This window comes from Pan troglodytes, chromosome X (assembly GCF_028858775.2).
Source record: "Pan troglodytes isolate AG18354 chromosome X, NHGRI_mPanTro3-v2.0_pri, whole genome shotgun sequence".
NCBI classification, from domain to species: domain Eukaryota; kingdom Metazoa; phylum Chordata; class Mammalia; order Primates; family Hominidae; genus Pan; species Pan troglodytes.
The window spans coordinates 16236521-16252327 of record NC_072421.2 but is presented as its reverse complement, the minus strand read 5'-3'; the positions used below and the strand labels follow the sequence as shown (position 1 = coordinate 16252327).

Below are 15807 nucleotides of genomic sequence, written 5' to 3'. Positions count from 1 at the left end.
TATATATAATTTTCTTGCAGATACATACCAAAGAATTTTACTCTTATTTTGAAAATAACCTAAGTGTGTATAAGTTCTTTCCACTCTTGGTATTTATCATAGTACCTTGTTTATTTTCTTAAAAGCACTTAATATGACTTTTAATCGTTTTATATTTTTTGTCTGTTCTTCTGGAGGAATCTTCTCTATGATGTTTCCTTCTTTCTCTATTTGTGATGAGGGTAACATTCCTGGTCTTTCTCTATTCCCTTCTTCACTCCTCCCTTGAGAGGTAAAATGACTTATGTGATTGGTGAGCTGGAAGGAGAATCTGGGCATGGGTTCCTTTCTCCTTGTGAGGTAGCCGTCCCCAGATGATAGCAGACGTCTCTCATGCAACTCTCTAGCTAAGTACAGAACCAGGCCCTGCATGCACAGGTGCATACACCCTAAGGTTGTACTTGCTGTTTGCAGCTGAGGAGCATTTAGTAGGTGCCATTTTATATGAAGGGTTAAATATCTTGTGTATTACTCCAGTACAGGACAATACCTGCCTCACTTATGCTCTACTTGAGACAATGGAGGTGAATATATTTCATTTCAGGATTTTTTTTAAATTAGGGAGAAATTTTGCCTGCTGATTAAAGTCATATCCTCCAACCTAACCTTTTATTTTGGTCTCCCATCTGTACAATCTTTTTGTCTTAATTCTATAATAATTCAAGGCCCAGTATAGATGATTACTATTAATTGGTCTCCCTCACATCCACAATATCTGATGCATGGGATATGAATATAAAGAATGAAACAGAAGAGTGGAATTTGAGGGAGCAAAATGAACACATATACATTTGTGTATACACACATGTATATTTTAAATATATGTTTTAAAATAGTATATTAACGTGATTCAAAAAATGAAAAGAAGGTATATAATAAAACAAAACTTTGCCCTAAGTTCTACTCCTGTTTTATAGATCTTAAAATTATATATATTGTATTTCATGCCATTAAACTGCAGCATTCTTTCACAACTATTTATAATAACTTTTTTCAATAAAAATAAGGTGATTACATTACAAAAAGTTGAACAGGAAAAAAAAATAAGAAGAAAAGCCACTGGTTATCTCACAATGGTAACCTCTTAAATATTCTCTTTGTATTTTCTTCTAGCCCTTCTTGTAAGCAAGTTTTATACATTGCTGTGTTCATGGCACTATTAGTTCCTTTAAATGATCACATTTCACCTAGTACATGACTAAGTTAAATTAAGTGTTTCCATTCTTAGGAAATTTTAATTTAAGTATATAACATTTCAGATTGATTTTTGGGAGTTTACCTTTAAAATATCTTCCTTCAGAATCTGGAGCATTGTAGGAGTCTATGAATATCTGATCTGGTTTATTTGAAAGGTTGTTTGACTTACAATTGGGCACTGGGGCTGGGTGCGGTGGCTCACGCCTCCAATCCCAAAACTTTGGGAGGCCGAGGCAGGCAGATCACTTGAGCCCAGGAGTTCGAGACCAGCCTGGGCAACATGGGCAACATGGCAAAACCTCGTTTCTACAAAAAATGCAAAAATTAGCTGGGCATGGTGGCACACACCAATAGTCCCAGCTACTCAGGAGGCTGAGATCACTTGAGCCCAGGAGTTTGAGGCTGCAGTGAACTATGATGGTGCCACTGGCACTCCAGCCTGGGTGACAGAGTGAGACTCTGTCTCAAAAAAAAAAAAAAATTGGGTACACAGGATATATGTCGGGTTGGTGAAATAGTAATTGTGGTTTTTTCCATTGCAAGTAATGGCACCTTCAAGAAAAGTAGAAGCTTTTGTTGCCAGTGTCAGTTGTAAAAATCAAAACTGCAAAACTGGACTGAGGGTCAGTACACATTTTTCTGTAAAGAGTCAGGCAGTATGAGTCCTGGTAATACTGCTATCAAGGGGATGAATTGGCGAGCAAGATGTGTTTAAGATGCAATTCAGCTGCTGGCCTGGATTCCACATGCACTGCCATATTGGAAGCTGCACCCCTACATGAAGAGCTATGGGAAAGGGCACCACATAATGCAAGATTGGATTGAAAATAGCTTTGCGGAGAGGCTGCTTCTCTCCAGTGTGGCAGGTGGATGGAAGATACCAGTAGCCGCCTTCCAGAAATCTTTTGGTGCCAATGTGGGCAGACTGAAGGAGTGTGGCAAATATTCCTTTCCAGGATAGCTTCAGGATCCAAGTTTTGGGACTGGCTGTTTATTGTCTCCCCCCACCCACCATTGTTTATCCACTAATATTGCAGAAAACTGTAAAGCACAAAAATAAACCAAATCACGTGAATTAAAAATAAAGATATTCAAGTAATTAACAGAATAATGAATAGTCTCACTTTCATCCCACCTTTTACCCAGGGTGATATCTACAACATCTCTTATATCAAGTTTGGTCACCACCAATGATACAGAGCTCATTGTCTCCTGAGCATGCCTCTTCCTATTTGGAAACGTACAATTGGCATATACTTACAGTAGAAGCTTGCGTGGCTATGAAAAAGGAAGTGATGTCTTGTTGGAGAGCTGATCTAGTCCAGTTACCATCACCGCAGGCAGGCAGTGGAAGAGAAACCAGGGATTCCCTACGGGGATCAGAGAGGCTGAGGGTGTGGGCTTGCAGAGAGGGCTGTGGCATTTCCACTCCCCTAGGACTTGAACAGGGCTGGGAATGGGTTCCTGTGCAGATTCCCCAGTGCGGCCAGCTAGGGTGTTGACAACTGAGTTCATGCTGATGAGTTGGTCCCCATTCCTTACGAGTGATGATGTGTTGGAGTGATATTCTTGTTTGCATCCCTACCTACCTGAAGTCAGGTAGAGAAGTGCTCATAGAGGATACAGTTGTCTTTAAGAAGGGAGACTGGCATAGTATTTTCTGGAGGGATGCTCCCCAACTTGCAGACATTTTCAGGACTCCGTCAAGTTGCCACTAGAGTAGCAGTAGCTGGAGTTCTAGAGAATATGATGGTGTCCCTAGCCACTGAGAGTGTATCTGGAACAGAAACTGGTGGCTACCTCTTAGCCAGAGAAGTCTCATGGTGGAAGGCTGGCTTGAGCGCCTGTGACTGGGGAGAGAGAGAGCAGTTTTCTGAGCAGTCTGCACTTTAATATATTCCTGGGGTCAAGCAGAGGCTTTGGAAGGGAACACGATAGAGTTACTGCCTATTGGGCCCATGTCCCTAAGTGAGACAGAGCAAGGCAAGGCAGCAGAGTGAGGCTGGAGGTGTACACCCCGGAGGCAGAGCCGAGGCGGGGTGGAGGAAATCAGTCAGAGCGTGTCACCCATGTCAGGGGAAGATGCAGTGCAGAGGTCCCTGGAGGGGCCCTTGAAGGCCCCACAGGAGCATTCTGAGTGGAGAGCATCTGGATGCCCACTACCACAGAAGACCTCTCAAAGCGGGGGAACCGCAAGGACCCAGGTCCAGGAAGAAGAATTTGGCCTTTCCTTATCTATCTCATGCCCCCATCATCTTGCTTTCCTGTCCCTAAGCGAGGAGAATGAAGCATGGTGGAGGGGAACACAGGCAGGGAGGGAGTAGGGAGTGGAGCCCAGAGGAAATGGCTGGAGCCCACCACTCAGGTCCCTGCTCTGGCCAGAACTGCTGGAAGGAGAGCAGCTGTAGGTGAGAGGCAGGAAGGCAGTTTTGGTTAGACTGGCCTGGATGCCTTAGCAGCCGGAAGTGACAGGAAAGCCACACCATCTGCCCCAGATGCTGTCAAGAGGCGAGGAAGAAGGAGCTGACAGAGTGCCCAAAGGGAACAGTGTGAGCAACATCAACCTCTTCCTTCACTGCTGTCCATGAGGCCAGCCCGTGGAACTACACTGCTGTGGCTGGAGCCACAGGATTAAGTGACCTCTACTGAAAGCCTGCTACGTGCTGAGCACTGAGATTCGAATTAGGACTAAGACCAGGTCCCACACTGCACCAGGTCCACACCCAGGAACCTAGCCCTGGTAGACATTGTAGAAAGATAGATCAAATGTGACAGCAACAAGACAACTCTTTCAAAATCATCATTCACAATTTCTGATATTAAATGCTTTTTTTGCTATTGCTGTATTTTTTTAGGAGCAGAATGGGAGATAGATGGAAAAATGAAGTTAAGGGAAAGCTCTGGTTTCATTAGTTGAGGTTACTTGAGGTTTTCCTGGAACTTGGATTGAAGATGGCAACCAAGTGTTTTCAACTGTTTAAAATATGATTTAGGCCAGATTTACTAAAACAGTTTCACAGGAATTTTAAAATGTTGAAAGGAATTTCTAAGGAAGCTATAATCTAATCCAAAGTTTAGTCTAATTCCCAGGTCAACTGGAAACTTAATATGCCTAGTTTACTCAAACATCAACTTTTAGATAATTTATCATTTTTAGCAAGAAAGATAAAGTCTAACTCAGGCAAGGCTTTCTCTTTCTGAGTTAAATGGTGTAGAATATATAATGGATTTCTCCCTCTGCCTAATTATTCAAGGATAAGTCTTGTGATCTAAAAAGGAACAACGTGCTGTTGTATCCACGGTAAGGGGATTAACGGTCTTGTGCTTGTAAAACAGCAGCCCAGCGCCTATTTAGTCCTTTTGATTTCCAGAAACAAGAGCCAGATTCTTACCACTCTTTGGAGGCAGTTGGCCCTGTCTGGCGCCATTGATGAAAAATGGCAGTGGAGCCAATTCTTAGAGAAACCTTCAGACCAGGGCTTTCCACACTTGAGGAAAAGGAGTAAACATTTTTACCTCTTTTTCATGATTTGCTGAAAGAAGTTACTTATGTATGAATTAATATAATTTCTTGGTAAAAACAATTGGTCAAAATGATTATTAAAGTGAATTCAAATAATTCCACCAGCCCACTGGCTGCTCTGAAAAGCCATATTTGCATTGTTTTTGGGTTTGGCTTCCAGCTTGCTGCAGCTACACCTGCCCTTCTCGGACTCTGCATTATTGCCAGTCCCCAAACTCTCGGTTTCTTTTTAGTCCACTGCATTAGTCACTGGTGTGCCCCACCATGTCAGTTGCAACTGTGGACACCAGCTCCAAGATCATCACCAAAGTCTTAAAGGAGAAGAAAGAAGTTGTGGAGGAGGCAGAGAAGGGAAGAGATGGTCCTGGTAATGGGAACGCTAATGAGGAAAATGGGAAACAGGAGGCTGACAATGAGGTAGAAGAAGAATAGGAAGAATATGGGGAGGAAAAGGAGGAGGAAGAAGGTGATGGTGAGGAAGAGGATGAAGATGAAGCTGTGGCAGCTGAGGATGCTATGGGCAAATGGGCAGTTGAAGATGCTGAGGATGACAATGTTGATACCAAGAAGCAGAAGACTGATGAGGATGACTAGACAGCAAAAAAGGAAAAGTTAAATTAAAAAAAAGAAAAAAAGAGAAAAGGCCACCGTGATCCATTCACTCTTCACCCTGTTTCAGAATCTAAGTGTAGTCATCTTGAAGTAGAGAGGCCTGCCGGGCAAGCACTCTTCACCACCCAACCCAAACCACAAAAATTTGCAACAGGGGAGGAAAAAAAACCCCAAACTTCCAAAGCTCAGCTTTTTTCCTTAAAAGTACTTCAAGAAAAAAATTTGTTCATATTTTTTATTTACATTGTTTATTTATTTATTTTTTTTTGAGATGGAGTCTCGCTCTGTCACCCAGGGTGGAGTGCAGTGGCGCCATCTTGGCTCACTTCAACTTCCACCTCCTCAGTTAACGCAATTCTCCTGCCTCAGTTTCCCGAGTAGCAAGGATTACAGGTGCCTGCCACAATGCCTGGCTAATTTTTGTATTTTTAGTAGAGACGGGGTTTCACCATGTTGGCCAGGCTGTCTCGAACTCCTGACCTCAGGTGATCTGCCCGCCTCAGCCTCGAGAGTCCTGGGATTACAGGCGTGAGCCACTGTACCTGGCAATATTTTTTATTTTCATTGTATATTTTTGTACATATTGTTAGGGGTCAGCCATTTTTAATGCTTTCAAATGATCAAACCAGCCTTCAGAGCTTTCTCTGTCTTACTTCTGACTTTACTTGTGGTGTGACCATGTTCATGATACAGTTCAAAGAAAAAACAAACCTTGAAGAAAAGCAAAAACAACAACAACAACAACAAAATCTTATTCCGAGTGTTCCAGTGTCTTTTTTGTATATGAACTTAGCGGTACTATAAGTTTGTATGAGATGGTTAAAAAGGCCAAAGATAAAAGGTTTCTCACTCCCCTCCCTGCCTTTTTTTTTTTTTTGTCTGTAAAGTTGCTGTTTATTTTTTTGGCCTCTTTGACATATGTGTGAAACAATATGATGAACAATAAATTAGAATTTTGTTTCGCTGAGTTGCTCTAACAACAACAAAAAATAATTCCATTGGACTCATTCATATTTAAAATCTTGAAAATGTAGGATTTTTATTTAGTTGTGCTAATGGCATTTCAGTTTCTTTATGACATCAAAACGTGCTTTAAAAAGACATGTTTAGCTCAAGAAATGCTTGTTGATCAATTTTTCATTCTGTACAAATCTTGGAGGACATTCAATGTAGTCACATTTGGAAGAAAGGCCATGGAGAAGTCACATTAGTTGCACATAATCTATAACTGGAAGAAATTTGTATCCTTTGGTTCCTTAATACATAAATTACAGAACTATGTGCAGTCATTCTTCATGTTACTTCCTTTTTAGCACCAACTTTCTGCCTTCACATTTACAGTTCTTCTTGGCTACTTTCATCTACAGTATATTCAGGATTCTTCTTTTGCCAGAGAGTTCTGTGTTTTGTTTTGTTGTCTGAGTATTTGTAGGTGAGTAGACAAAGTTTCGGGAAAGTAATCTCCTTCCTTCCCTGCCTCTCTTTTCTGTTATTACAGCCCTGGACCAATTTACTTCCTCAGTTTGTCTCTCTGGGAATAATGTCAGAAGCACTGAGATGTTAACCTTCTTTCATCCATCCGTTTTTCCCCCCAATCACTTACTGAATCCACGTGGGCCAAGCTTCAGGAATATGGGGGCTTACAGCACAGGACAGACTTGGGACTCATGTCCTCATGTCCCAGGGCACAAGAGAAATCTGCTGCAAATGGACAAAATATTTGATAATCTCCCTAGTGACCCTGCAACTGATCAAATTAAAACAGGTGCTCTTTGCTTGGAGATCATGAAGTTCAAATCAGGGCAGGGATTAGAGACCCTCCTGACAAAGAATGCAGACAAGCCATGTGAAATCTAGAAGCTCTTTGTCCTCCTCATGTCCTGGGTCTATTCTCACACAGGGCATGGAACTATGTGCAAATTCTGCCACCGTGGGGGTTACTGGCTTCCACTTTGGTATTTAATGCTCTGGTGGGCTCAAGACTCTGGTCTTGGTTTTCAAGAGTCTTAGCATCACTAAATTCCTGCATGGGATGGGGCACGGAATCTGAAGGCCGCTGTAGTAGGAACTCTTTTCCTAACCATATCCCTAACCATATTGGCTAATCAAGGTTAGCTCTTAGTAAATAGTTGTGAGTGAATGAAGCATGTTTAACATCCTGACTCTTAAACCAGAGGCCTGTCTATTGAGGTGCAGTGGATGCAAGAAAACAGTGTCCCAACCACCCCCACCCCCGCCCACAATTTCTTTCTCTTTTTCGCCTCAGTCCCATAGGAGGATGCTCCCATGGTGGATTTGGCACACAATGGCCAGAGTAGAAGCAGCTCCCTGTTGCCTCGGTGTTAGCTCTTGTTGGACCTCGGTTTCTTACTCTTGGGGAGGCCAAGACATCAGTTAGTTTCTGAAAGCATCATCCAAGCAAGTAGGAAGTATCAGCCCAGAGTGTGTCTCCATCTTCATATACAGCCTTTGCTGCCTTCAGAGCAGGGCTAGGCTTTCCCCTGGCCCCCTTCCCACAACATTGCTACTGTGGGAAGTGGGCTTATTAATTCTTAGTTCAACTGCCTGTATGTGAACAAAATATAAACACGTCTGTAGAGTTATATATCTGTTGGTGACATTTGTTGAACATTAGGTTACCTTTTTGTTTGCTTAGAATCTTGAGACGAGTTACATATTTGGGCAGAAACATCATGTAGGAAGGACACAACCTTGTCCTGTTGAAGAAGACCACAAACAGCCAAAACTATTTACGTCTTCTCTTTATATCAATCTTAGAGAAATGATGCTTAAGAAACTAGTACGATGGAAGTCATCATAATAAATAATTTTACATCTGAATGTATAACAAAGAATTTTTTAAAAATTCAGGTAACTATTAATACCATCCTTATGCTGGTGGGTACCAGTATCTTGCATTTGAATACAGCTTTCTTAATTTCAAACAAATTTTTTAAATCTGTTATCTCCTTATCAATGAAGCTAGTCAAAAGCATTAAAACGTTGCCTAGTTTTTATTTTTCGTGTAGATACTTTTACTGTGCCCAGGCAACTTTTTAAATAACTGCTTTGCTCTTATATGTATGTATATGTCTGTGTATTTAATTAAAAAGATTTACAAAAGAGTTACAAAGTTAATATATAGAGTCCCTACGTACCAGTGGTTCTCAACACTTGGTGGGGGGGTTCCCTGCAATTGCTCCCAAGGATATCTGGCAATTTCTGGAGACGTTTTGGTTTTCACAATTGGATGTGCTACTGGCATCTAGTATGTAGAGGCTAGGGATGCTGCTATATATCATACAAAACATAGACAGTCCCCGAAAACCTAGAATTATCCAGGCTAAAATGTTAATAGTGCTATTGAGAAACCCTGCTCTAACCCCAATTCCCTTATGATATCATGTTAAATAACCACGGTAGACTTATCCAAACAAAGAAATTCACGTTGGTTCACTTTTTCTACTAATGTCCTTTTTCTGTTTAAGAATCTATTTCTCCTTAGTCTGATCCACTCTGTGACACTTTCTCTGTCTTCCTTTGTTTTCATGACCTTGAAACTTTTGAAGGGATTTAGAAGTGTTTCTTACTTGGTACTGACCGCCCCCTGTCCATGGAGTATAAGGAAATGGGATCTGTATGGGGGTTATATCTATGACTGCAGAGTGCTGTGGCATTTAAAGGGTGGGGAAGAGAGATAATCAGTGTGGTGAATGGCTCAAGACAGTTACCCATAACATTCCCACCCAAAATGCCAACAGCACACCCCCATTGACACACTAAGAGCTCAAGCCCTTCCTAGTAACTCATAGACAGTGAAATGACTTGTCTCAAGACCACCATTTGGCAGGTAGTAAATTTCAAAATAAAAGCTTTGTTTTTAGAGTTTCAGTCCAGGAACTTTTTCTATCTAACAATAACTGTCTCTATTGAAAATGTAAGGTTTACTATTTCCAGCAAAAATTTTAATCTTTTGGAAATCTTTATTTCTAAGTAGATAAAATATTTTCATTTTATTTGCTGAGGTAATGTGTTAAAGTATGAGTTGCCACCCATTGGAAACTTGAATAAATTTAAAGAACTTGAATTCATGGTATAGTTCCATAGTGATGGGGACAGAGGAAAGTATTTGGGGCCATAGTTGTGTTGATGGAGTTGTATGCCCTTCCTTTTATTTTTTTTTCTTTATAGTACTTACTTCACACCTCCACAGTGTATGCATTTATTTACTTGTTTATCTTTTGTCTCCACCTCCTTAGCAAGCTCCATGAGATAAAGGATTTTGCTTTGTTTACAGCTGTATTCTATGGCTCTCTAATGGGGAATACCATGAAATTCATGTTTGAACAGTATTTAAAGAGGCTTTATATGGAAAAAATAATACAGGCAAAGTAACTAAATGACTCTTTACATGATTTCTGGCCTTTTATGCCTGAAATTCTATTTGGTATTTGTTTAATTTATATAAATGTTATGTACTACGCATAATATTTTACCTCTTATCTTTTTCACTTGGTGGTGTATTTTTGAGATTTATTCTTTTTTTTTTTTTTTGAGACGGAGTCTTGTTTGTTGCCCAGGCTGCAGTGCAGTGGCGCGATCTCAGCTCACTGCAACCTCCGCCTCCCGGGTTCAAGCGATTCTCATGCCTCAGCCTCCTGAGTAGCTGGGATTACACGTGTGCGTCACCATGCCTAGCTAATTTTTGTATTTTTCGTAGCGATGGGGTTTCACCATGCTGGCCAGACTGGTCTCAAACTCCTGACCTCGTGATCTGCCCCCCTCAGCCTCCCAAAGTGCTGGGATTACAGGCGTGAGCTACCGTGCCGGGCTGAGATTTATTCTTTTATTTAAAAAAATATGTAGCTCTAGCTCAATGGTTGCCACCAGGGGGGTGATTTTGTCCTTCAGGGGATATTTGGGAACACCTGTAGCCATTTTTGATTGTCACAACTGGAGGTAGTCCTGATACCTGGTAGATAGAGCTCAGATTTGCTGCTAAACAACCTGGAAAGCACATGGTATCCTCACAACATAAAATTATCTGGCCTGATCGTACTGATGTTGAGAAACCCTGGGCTATTTCTTTCCTTTAATCTGTGGAACAGTATTCCCTCGACAGCATATACTATATTTACTTTAGTCCCGTACTGATTGACATTTGGGTTGTTCCAATTCTCTGCTATGGTGACGAGTGCCGCAAAGAACATCCTCACCAGTGTCTGTGTATGTGTGCCACAGGGTTTCTGGTAGCTGCGTTTTCTGTTCTGGGAATCACTTCCAAGTGCCATTCCAGAGTGGCTGGACTCCTTGCTTCCACAGCGTCACCTGGGATTCCAATTCCATGCGTCTTTACCAGCCCTTGCTATTATTTAACTTTTAAATTGTTGCCAATTTGAAACGTTTAAAATAGTAGCTCATTTGTAACAATTTTGCATTTCCTGATTGCTAGTAAGACCAGACCACAGGAATCATTCACACCCCAAGCATTCTAGAAAACTGGTGAAAATGTTTTCTGTCCAGCATGCGCCACTTCATTTGGTTTGTCCCTACGTCTTTGATATGTATTAGAAAACCGCACATTTTGGGGGACTAGGCTTGCCTGTTTCTGCCAGTAGAGGTCACTGTTCCTCAGTGGTTCTCCACCAGTATGACTTTTGACCTCTCTACCCTCCCAGGGAGTATTTGGCAACGCCTGGAGCCATTTTTGATAGGACTGTGAGTGTGCTGCTGGCACCTAGAAGTGAGAGGCCAGGGATGTTGCTAAGGCCCTGCAATGCACAAGACAGCTTCCCGCTCCTCCCTCCCTCTTCCCCTCCCCCCTCCCCCCACCAACAGGAAAGAACCATCTGGCCCAAGTAGTAGTGCCAAGCTGGAGAAACCATGGTGTCGTCTTTGAAAGAAAGAATATGACAAACTCTATGATAATAAAGACACCCATTATTATTAACAACAAATATTTTATTGCGGAAACTGGGGAGAAGCATGCCTTCTGTCCCCAGGGAGAAGGCAGGAGCGAATGGGCAAGGGCAAGGGAAGGGCTTTAAGGGAGAGGAGAGGTGGGCCTGGGGCTCGCTGAGTGGTCGGCTGGAGCAGTGGGAAGTGCCTCGGTGGGGCCGGTGGCTGGTGTGGGGGTAGAACCGTGGTCAGTAGGGTGAAGGTGCTGAGGGCTGGAGGCTCAGGAGGTGGTGGCAGGGGCCTGACTCTTGGAGCCGGGCAGCAGGCTGGGTGTGCTCAGAGGCTCATGGCCCACCTGGCGAAGCTCCTTCCAGGTGCAGGCAAGCCTGAGGCGTCAGGGCAGTGCTACCCGCAGGCCTAGCGCTCCTGCGGCGACCGGGCGCCTGGCGGCCACATATCCTCAGCAGGGCAGGCGGCCGCCAGGAAGGATTGAGACAACGCTGCCCGGGAGTGGGGGCTCTGCTCAGCGGCCTAGACCCGGGCACAAAGGAATGGGCCACTCCGTTTCTCATCACAGACCCGAAGGCAGATGGCCTGGGCATCGGGCTCCCTCTGCGCTCGGGCGGGGCGATTTTCATGGTTACCAGGCTGCGGATAGGCTGGTGGGGGGGGTGGCGGCGGTCCAAAGCCACCGCTTCATGTAGGCCAGGCGAGCCTCAGAGAAATCAGGCCTGATGTTGCTCAGCAGCGGCAGCCTGTTGGGAAAGCACCTCCAGGCCTCGGGAACCATCTCTCTCAGGACGCGGATGCGGGCGGGCACCATCTCTCTCCGGATGCGGATGCGGGCGTAGTCCCAGCTGGGAGGAGTGGTGGGGAGGGGCTGGATGCAGACCCAGCGCTTCCCGTGGAAGTAGGTGACCTTGCAGTTCTCCTGGACCTGGGAGCTGAGGAAGGGCCTGGACAGTAGGGCCCAGTGCTTCTGGCGCGGGGGTCGTGGGGGGTGGTGGGTGCGCGGCTTTCTGGCCCAGAGCCAGCCCAGGAAGCCGCTCAGGTAGCTGCCCATGAGAGCAGGGCAGTGGGTTGGGCCTTCCAGTAGACACTGGGCTGCCAGAAGTTTCCGAAATCTGCGGTCAGGGCCAGAGATAGTGTCGGGGCTCAGTGACCAGCGACCTTTGGTATCAAAATGTCAGAAAGTGCACGAGGCGCCATGTGCCGGGTACAGTCTGGCCACCAAGTGTTGCATGGGGCAGGAGGCCACGGCCAGGCCAGAGCTTTGCGGCGCGCAGCTGCAGAAGGGGCGGGTGGTGCCCCATGCTGTCTGGCGGACCAAGGAGGCTCAAGCCTCAGTCCTTCCCACTCATGGTCCCAGACACTCAGCTCTGGGCAGAGGGGCCTGGCAGCTGCCTCTACTTTTGTACCTGACCTTTAAAAACAGAACATAGAAGAATTTCTGCCAGGTCCTGAAAACTGCAGATACCTGTTGACAGAAGGGTGCTCTCTTTGATCAGTGTGAAAATGATCACAATACACTTGGATGCTCTAAACAAATCCTTTACTCATATCAGATTCTTCTAGGATGGATGTTAATGTTGCTTTTTGCAATTTTGCTCTTAAGTAAACTGGGAAAGCCATCAGGTTTTGTTTTAGCATTGGCAATGTTGATTTTATGTGGACTTTCCTATAATTTCCAGCCTGAGTACATCCATGTATAGATTGTCTCTCTCTGAACACTACTGTCATTTCTCCCCTTTCACTTGTAATACAGAGGAGAGTGAGTCACATTTCCAATTTGCAGTTGAAAAGTCTGTAACTGCAAAACAAAGAGTTCAAAGACTGCTGGTGAATTGATTATAGTGTTTAAGTTGGAGGTTTGTTCAAGGCGATGTAAAAGAAACTTGTTTTTGAGAACTTTTTCTTCAAAAGCACACACAGAAGGTGCCTTTTGTCTTGGCCCTGATGCTGGGGTGGAAGAGAGACAGTAGATGCAGACAGAGCAAGTACTGAATCATGAGGGGGCAGCAGATCCTCTCTGGATCTGAGAGGTGGAAGACTGAATGGGCAGGGCACTAAAAAGAGTTGAATGAGAAAATACCAAAGGTTTCTGTGGTTCAGAGAGGGCCAAGCATTGGGGAAACGGGGGCTGTCACCAACCGGTGATGGAGAATGAGATCCCTAATGCTCTCCACTGACTATTATTATTTTTTGGCAGATTCCCTATTATTCCCTATAAGGAATGATCCCCAAGTATATGATTTTGAAACAATGGGAATTTCCTATATAATTTTCTTCTTACTGAGATCATTCTTCATAATGGTAGAAATGACTTTTTAAACATAGCTAAGATGTCTCTTAAGATAGTAGTGGCATCAGAGTGAACGGTTTAATGCCATTTGGTATGATAATCTTCTCATGTATTTTTTCTTTCCACTGTCTGCAGAATTTCCCATGTCCTACTTTGCAATGTAACCCAGAGGGTATCATTCTGGTTTGTGGTTACAGACCCTTCAAAAAATCACACCCTTCCTGCTGTTGAGGTGCAATCAGCCATAAGGTAATCACCCTTAAATATGCCTTCTATTAGTCAATCAACTTGCTGATTAATTCAACTGTTTTTAAAAATAGATATTGAAGAGTTTTATCTGTTTCACACATGAATTATTTATTAAAATGACAAAGATTTCATTTTGTTAGTTTCTGTTAGAGATGAGTATAGATCAGTAGTTCTCATCCAGGGGCAATTTTGCCTTCAAGGAGACATTTGGCAATATCTGGAGACATTTCGCAATGTCTGGAGACATTTTTATTGTCACAGCTGGAGGGGGTGGTGGTACCACCAGCATTGAGTAAGCAGAAGTTAGGGACCCAATAGCTTACCTTTTTCAGTCAATATATAGTCTTTACTTTAAAAATATAATTTTTTTTAAAAAAAGGTAAAATCATGACTCTCATGCAAACTAAACATTATTACTATCAAAAATTTTATCTCATTAGTTAATGAGGGCACTAGTAAGATGTTAAATTCTTTTTCAAGGAGACTTCAAGGAACCACCCACATATAGAAAGTGAGGAATGGCAAAATGCATTTACAGAAGGATGCATCAGTCTATTTTTCAGGCAGTAACCAATTATGTTCCACTAGACACAGTTCATTTGATTTTCTATGGACAAGAATCATTTACATTATGTTAGTTTTCAGGAACTTAGGGATTTGCAAAGTAGCTCAAAGACCGTAAGAGATGGAAATTGCCTAGAAAGGTGCTCTCAGCAGGACAATCAGGAAAAAGTCCAGTACTCTGTTTTGCCCATTTCAAGTATTTTACAATTTTTCCCGACTTCCCGACAGTTGTACTCCTCCCCTCCTTATGATCGTAAGAAACTCAAAAGTGAAACGAATTCGAGACTTTCAAGAATTAGGAGGATGCAACTTGTATTTCTTTCAATTACTGTGCCTTTGGTATGTGTCAAAACTTCAAATACCACATGTGATTGATGTTGGGCAAAGATATACTCAAAAAATGAGCTCAGGAAATAAACTAGAACAAAGCAAAGTAGCTCTCCCCACACAAGATTTACAAGTTACTGAAATACATATTATTCTTTTTACCAAGGATAAATACCTACTGGAATAACTCATTAGCTCTCTGTAAAATGTTAACACTTAAGATAATGAGTATATAATCAAATGTCAAAGGTTTTTGTGAACATCATCTATTTCTTTTGCTGAAGCAAAGGCACTGAGGATTTATACCGATTGGAAATGGTTGAATCTGCCCTAACAAGAAAGTTTGAACTAAATTGCTTCTTCACTGTGGCCACTAAGAATACTGTTAAGACTCTCACCACTTAGGGAGTAAGAATTATAAATATCATATTTCATGTGAAAAAAGATTTTATTCATGTCTTGTGATCTGTGAGGGCTACAAGGAAAATGAAGGCACTGGGTTAAACCAGTCCTTCAGTTGATAGGAGGAGGAAGAGTGAGTGCTTAGGGTGAAGGTCTGGGAAGTATTAATACATGAATATGTTCACAACAAAATGTCTTTTTCAAGGGTCCTAGCAGGAGAATCTATTTAGGAAGTGGGGATAGCCAATAGAATGAGAATTTATGTCAGGGAATTAGTAGGGCACATCAGGATTGGATGAAAATAAAGGAAACTATACAACAAAGGAAGGATAGAGTGAAAAAAAGGAGATGGTGTTTAGAGAGCAAATAATAGGAATTTCAAGGCTGAAGAATCTAAGTGATTGGGCAAAATAATACTAGTTCCACCTAATATTTGCATACCACTTTTTGGTTCACAAGGAATGTTCTTATGCATCTGTGGCATTTAATAATGACACCAACAGTTTTTTTTTTGTTTTCTTTTTAAGAGACAGAGTCTGGCTTTGTTGCCCAGGCTATAGTACAGTAGCATGATAATAGCTCACTGCAGCCTTGAACTCCTGGGGTTCAAGTGATCCTCTTGTCTCAGCCTCCTGAGTAGCTGGGACTACAGGGATGTGCCACTATGCCTGGCTAATTTAAATTTTTTTTTTTT

General features: G+C 42.7%; 1 protein-coding gene and 1 pseudogene across 1 annotated transcript in view; both read left to right on the top strand.

Annotated features, from left to right (window-relative positions):
- Nucleotides 1–15807, top strand: part of CLTRN (collectrin, amino acid transport regulator) — a 37545-nt gene that overhangs the window by 6162 nt on the left and 15576 nt on the right. The window contains exon 4 of the mRNA XM_016942985.2: nucleotides 13707–13820. Within this exon, the coding sequence (XP_016798474.1) occupies nucleotides 13707–13820 (114 nt within the window). The remainder of the gene's footprint in view (nucleotides 1–13706; nucleotides 13821–15807) is intronic.
- LOC107971036 (prothymosin alpha-like) lies at nucleotides 80–5562 on the top strand (annotated as a pseudogene).